At 44.3% G+C, this 6,000-nt stretch overlaps 1 protein-coding gene across 1 annotated transcript in view; it reads left to right on the top strand.

The window, feature by feature from the left end:
- Nucleotides 1–6,000, top strand: part of crocc2 (ciliary rootlet coiled-coil, rootletin family member 2) — a 105,023-nt gene that overhangs the window by 9,492 nt on the left and 89,531 nt on the right. Inside the window, exon 7 of the mRNA XM_064953054.1 lies at nt 4,110–4,340. Within this exon, the coding sequence (XP_064809126.1) occupies nt 4,110–4,340 (231 nt within the window). The remainder of the gene's footprint in view (nt 1–4,109; nt 4,341–6,000) is intronic.

The following is a 6,000-nucleotide window of genomic DNA, read 5'->3' as shown; positions in this document are numbered from 1 at the left end:
AATACCCCATAATGTCAACGTAGAATTCTGTTTTTTGAAATGTTTACAAATTAATAAAAAAATGAAAAGCTGAAATGTTTTAAGTCAATAAGTATTCAACCTCTTTGTTATGTAAATAAGTTCAGGAGTAAAAATGTACTTATCAATTCACATAATAAGTTGCATGGACTCACTCTGTGTGCAATAATAGTGTTTAACATGATTTTTGAATGACTACTATCATCTCTGTACCACACGCATATAATTATCTGTAAGGTCCCTCAGTCGAGCAGTGAATTTCGAACACAGATTCAACCACAAAGACCAGGGAGGTTTTCCAATGCCTTGTTGGTAGATCAACATTTTTAAAAAGCAGACATTGAAAATCCATTTGAGCATGGTAAAATTATGAATGACACTTTGGATGGTGTAGCAATATACCCAGTCACTACAAAGATGCAGGTGGCTTTCCCAACTCAGTTGCCGGAGAAGAAGGAAACCGTTGGGATATTTCACCATGAAGCCAATGGTGACTTTAAAACAGTTACAGAGTTTAATGGCTGTCATAGGAGAAAACTGAGGATGGATAAACAACATTATATTTCTCAAATTTCATTTTCAATAAATTTGCTAAAAATTCAATAAACATGTTTTCACTTTGTCGTTATGAGGAATTCTGTGTAGATGGGTGATATTTTTAAGCAGTTTTGAATTCAGGATGTAGCACAACAAAATGTGAAATAAGTCTATAGAGGTATGAACACTTTCTGAAGGCACGATACTACTAATACTACCATACTACTACTACTATATTACTACACTACTACTAATACTACCATACTACTACTACTATATTACTACACTACTACTAATACTACCATACTACTACTACTACTATATTACTGCACTACTACTAATACTACCATACTACTACTACTATATTACTACACTACTACTAATACTACCATACTAGTACTACTATATTACTACTCTACTACTAATACTACCATACTACTACTGCTATATTACTACACTACTACTAATACTACCATACTACTACTACTATATTACTACACTACTACTAATACAACCATACTACTACTACTATATTACTACACTACTACTAATACTACCATACTACTACTACTATATTACTACACTACTACTAATACTACCATACTACTACTACTATATTACTACACTACTACTAATCTACTTCTACTATTACTATATTACTACACTACTACTAATACTACCATACTACTACTACTATATTACTACACTACTACTAATACTACTATATTACTACACTACTACTAATACTACCATACTACTACTACTATATTACTACACCACTACTAATACTACCATACTACTACTACTATATTACTACACGTCTACTAATACTACCATACTACTACTACTATATTACTACACTACTACTAATACTACCATACTAATAGTACTATATCACTACACTACTACTAATACTACCATACTACTACTACTATATTACTACACTACTACTAATACTACCATACTACTACTACTACTACTACTATATTACTACACTACTACTAATACTACCATGCTACTACTACTATATTACTACACTACTACTAATACTACCATAGTACTACTACTATATTACTACACTATTACTAATCTACTTCTACTACTACTGCTGCTACTACTACTAAAACTTCTACTACTACTACTACTACTATACTACTACTATACTGCCACTACCACTATACTGCAATAATACTAGTTTAATACTACTACTATGCCATTGCTGCTATATCAATACTATGCTACTATACCGCTACTATACTGACATACTACTACTATACTACAGCGACTATACTACCATGGCTGCTACTACTACTACTACTACTACTACTACTACTACTACTAATACTACTCCTACTACTACTGCTACTACATATATACTATTACTATTACTATGACTACGACTTTACTACTATAACCACTGCTAATATACTACTACTACTAATACGCTACTACTACCAATAGTACTGCTACTACTGTACTACTATACTACTATGCTAATACTACTAATACTACTACTACTATACTACTATACTACAGCCGCTACTACAACTATACTACTAATGCTACTGCAACTATACTACCACTGCTACTACAACTATACTACCACTGCTACTACTGCTGCTACTACTACTATACTGCCACTACTATTCTACTGCAATGACTGACTATACTATGGATGCTACTACTACTACTACTACTACTACTACAGCTATACTACTACTACTACTACTATAACTATAATACTACTACTACTATGCTACTACTACTACTACTACAACTATACTACTACTGTACTACTATTGTAAGTCTGACTCAGAGGTGAGGTGAGGAGGAGGTGAGGTGAGGAGGTTGTGAGGTGAGATGGTGAGGTGAGGAGGAGGTGGTGAGGTGAGATGAGGAGGTGAGGAAGTGAGGTGAGGAGGAGATGAAGAGGTGGTGAGGTGATGGTGAGGTGAGGTGAGGTGAGGAGGAGATGAGGTGAGGAGGAGGTGGAGATGAAGAGGTGGTGAGGTGATGAGGAGGTGGTGAGGTGAGGTGAGGAGGAGATGAAGAGGTGGTGAGGTGATGGTGAGGTAAGGAGGTGGTGAGGTGAGGTGTGGAGGAGATGAGACGAGGAGGAGGTGGTGAGGATGTGAGGAGGAGGTGAGGTGAGGAGGAGGTGAGGTGAGGAGGAGGTGGTGAGGTGAGATGAGGAGGTGAGGAGGTGAGGAGGAGGTGGTGAGGTGAGATGAGGAGGTGAGGAGGTGAGGTGAGGAGGAGGTGGTGAGGTGAGGAGGAGGTGGTGAGGAGGAGGTGGTGAGGTGAGATGAGGAGGTGAGGAGGTGAGGTGAGGAGGAGGTGAGGTGAGGAGGAGGTGGTGAGGTGAGATGAGGAGGTGAGGAGGTGAGGTGAGGAGGTGAGGAGGAGGTGGTGAGGTGAGGAGGAGGTGAGGTGAGAAGGAAGTGGGGAGGTGGTGAGGAGGAGGAGGTGGTGAGTTGAGGAGGAGGTGGTGAGTTGAGGAGGAGGTGGTGAGTTGAGGCGGTGGTGGTGAGGTGAGGAGGTGGTGGTGAGGTGAGGAGGAGGTGGTGAGGTGAGGAGGTGGTGGGTTGAGGAGTAGGTGGTGAGGTGAGGATGAGGTGAGGATGAGGATGAGGTGAGGATGAGGTGAGGATGAGGTGAGGAGGTGGTGGTATGAGGAGGTGGTGTTGAGGTGAGGAGGAGGTGAGGATGAGGTGAGGTGAGGATGAGGTGAGGAGGACGTGAGGAGGTGGTGAGGAGGTGAGGAGGAGGAGGTGAGGTGAGGATGAGGTGAGGTGAGGAGGTGGTGAGGAGGACGTGAGGAGGAGGTGGTGAGGTGAGGAGGTGGTGGGTTGAGGAGTAGGTGGTGAGGTGGAGGTGAGGATGAGGAGGGGTGAGGAGGTGAGGTGAGGAGGAGGAGGCGAGGTGAGGAGGAGGGTGAGGATGAGGTGAGGTGAGGATGAGGTGAGGTGAGGAGGTGGTGAGGAGGAGGTGAGGTGAGGAGGAGGAGGTGAGGAGGACGTGAGGAGGAGGTGGTGAGGTGAGGAGGTGGTGGGTTGAGGAGTAGGTGGTGAGGTGAGGTGGAGGTGAGGATGAGGTGAGGTGAGGAGGGGTGAGGAGGTGAGGTGAGGAGGAGGAGGCGAGGTGAGGAGGAGGTGAGGATGAGGTCAGGTGAGGATGAGGTGAGGTGAGGAGGTGGTGAGGAGGACGAGGTGAGGAGGACGTGAGGAGGACGTGAGGAGGACGTGAGGAGGACGTGAGGAGAAGATGAGGTGAGGATGAGGTGAGGTGAGTTGAGGAGGGGTGGTGAGGTGAGGAGGTGGTGAGGTGATCAGGGGGTGAGGTGAGGAGGAGGTAAGGTGAGGAGGAGGTGAGGATGAGGTGATCAGGAGGTGAGGTGAGGAGGTGAGGATGAGGTGAGGTTAGGAGGACGTGAGGTGAGGAGGAGATGAGGTGAGGTGAGGAGGAGGCGAGGTGATTTGAGGAGGAGGCGAGGTGAGGAATCACAGAAACATTAAATGAGATGGATCCAAGATGATTGGATGATGTGGTTCCAGATCGAGGGTGAGAAGGCGGAGCTAGGTGAGCGTCGTCGGGAGGCGGAGGTGGAGAGGGCTTCGGCCAGGGAGGAGATGGGGAGGCTGCAGCAGGAGCTCCAGGACCTGACCGCTGACAGACGGTCCCTGGAGAGCTCCTATAGCCTCCTGCAGGAAACCAACCAGAGACTGGAGGCTGAACTGGCACTGCTGCAGAGGGAGAACAACCAAATCCTGGAACAGCAGGCACAGGTCAGGCTCAGACCTCCTCTTGACCCTCCCTCCCTTCCTCCCCATCTTCTTCTTCTCAGCCCTCCCTTCCTCCTGCCTTTCCTGTGTCCTCCTCATCGTCCCTTAGTCATCCCTTCATACTCCTCCCTCTCTCCTCACTCCCTACCTCACTCCCTCCTGCCGTTCCTCCGTCCTCCTCATCGTCCCTCAGTCATCACTTCATTCTCCTCCCTCCACCTCCTCCTCCCACCCCCTCCCTCCTTCTTTCTCCCCCCTCCACCTTAGGGAGTCACACCACTAGTGATTCACAGCTCTGGGCAGCTTTATGGGTCTCATTGTCACATTAAAACCCAATAGGAGATATTGGATCCATCTGCCTTGGTACTCAACACCTCTTTCTCTAACTCCGATGTGAATCTTGGCTCTGCAATGTGTTTTATGAGGGAACATGGGAGAGGGGAGGCAGGGGATCCTCATGTACGCATGTGAGCTGGAAAGGATAAATAGATATTACAGACATGTAACATCGAAGCAGAAGGGGATGAGTGAAAGAACCAATAAATGAGCGCCTGTACGGTTGTACACTGAACCTGTACCACTCTTTCCCTCCTCCTAATCCCAATCCCAGAGTGTTCCTGTTCTGTTTCCTCTCAGCAACATTCTATATCCTCTTAGCAACATCATTCCATTTGACTGTTTTATTAGAATAGAACTCTGTGTTGATAGAGAGAATGTTAAACATTCCGTCTGGACAAATCCCTTCATTATCCGATATCTTATCTGAGATAAACTACGACACGACATCACTTTCTGCTTGTTGTTTTATAGCTCTTATTTGGGAGCAATTCACACTCCTAATATTGGGTCTAAGGCTTCCTTTTCATATTTAACTAATGAGGGGCTGTAAGACATCCATCGATTAATATTTAGTTTGTTAATTTCCCCAAAAACAAATGGCAATCATTACTGGTGTTCAAACGGTGTTATTGTAGTGAACTTTCAGATGTGAGTGGGGGTTATTCAGAATGTGTCAGAGTGTGTACCTGCAGGATGCGTCCCAAATAAGCCCTTATTAGTGCTGAACGAGTAACCAACATTTCGTAGGTTTGGTTGATAAAAAATGATTGACCGACGTCGGTTCAATTACTTGAATTCCATTTAGTTCAGTTTTTGTTTTTTGTAAGCCCAATGCGTTGTTTCTCTAGAGATAAATCAAATAATTCCCAGGACAAATCTGAAGAAATTAAGTTAAGATCGATGTGGCGTGCTGGGCTGAAGGGAGTTGTAGTTTTCATGAACTTCTTTGTGACAGGAAGGCGGTATTTTCACCTCCGGATGAAAAGCGTGCCCAAAGTAAACTGCCTGCTACTCAGGCCCAACTGCTTGGATATGCATATGGATTGGTAGATTTGAATAGAAAACACTCTAAAGTTTCTAAAACTGTTACAATAATGACTGTGAGTATAACAGACCTGAAATGGCAGCCGAAACCCCGAGGACAAACCATCAAAAAAATAATAATAATTCATCCTGCCACTGATTTCAATGGCTGTCACTGTTATTATAGGGCGAAATCAGTCCCACTGATCCTCTAGAAGTTTTAAACAAATATTTAGCCTAGTTCAGCGCTGAAACGTCTTAATTAACTACAATGACTATAATCCATTGCGCTCAGAGAGGA

This window comes from Oncorhynchus masou, chromosome 31 (genome assembly GCF_036934945.1).
Source record: "Oncorhynchus masou masou isolate Uvic2021 chromosome 31, UVic_Omas_1.1, whole genome shotgun sequence".
Lineage (NCBI taxonomy): Eukaryota > Metazoa > Chordata > Actinopteri > Salmoniformes > Salmonidae > Oncorhynchus > Oncorhynchus masou.
The sequence above is the reverse complement of the archived record's forward strand: the minus strand, read 5'-3'. Positions and strand labels throughout refer to the sequence as shown.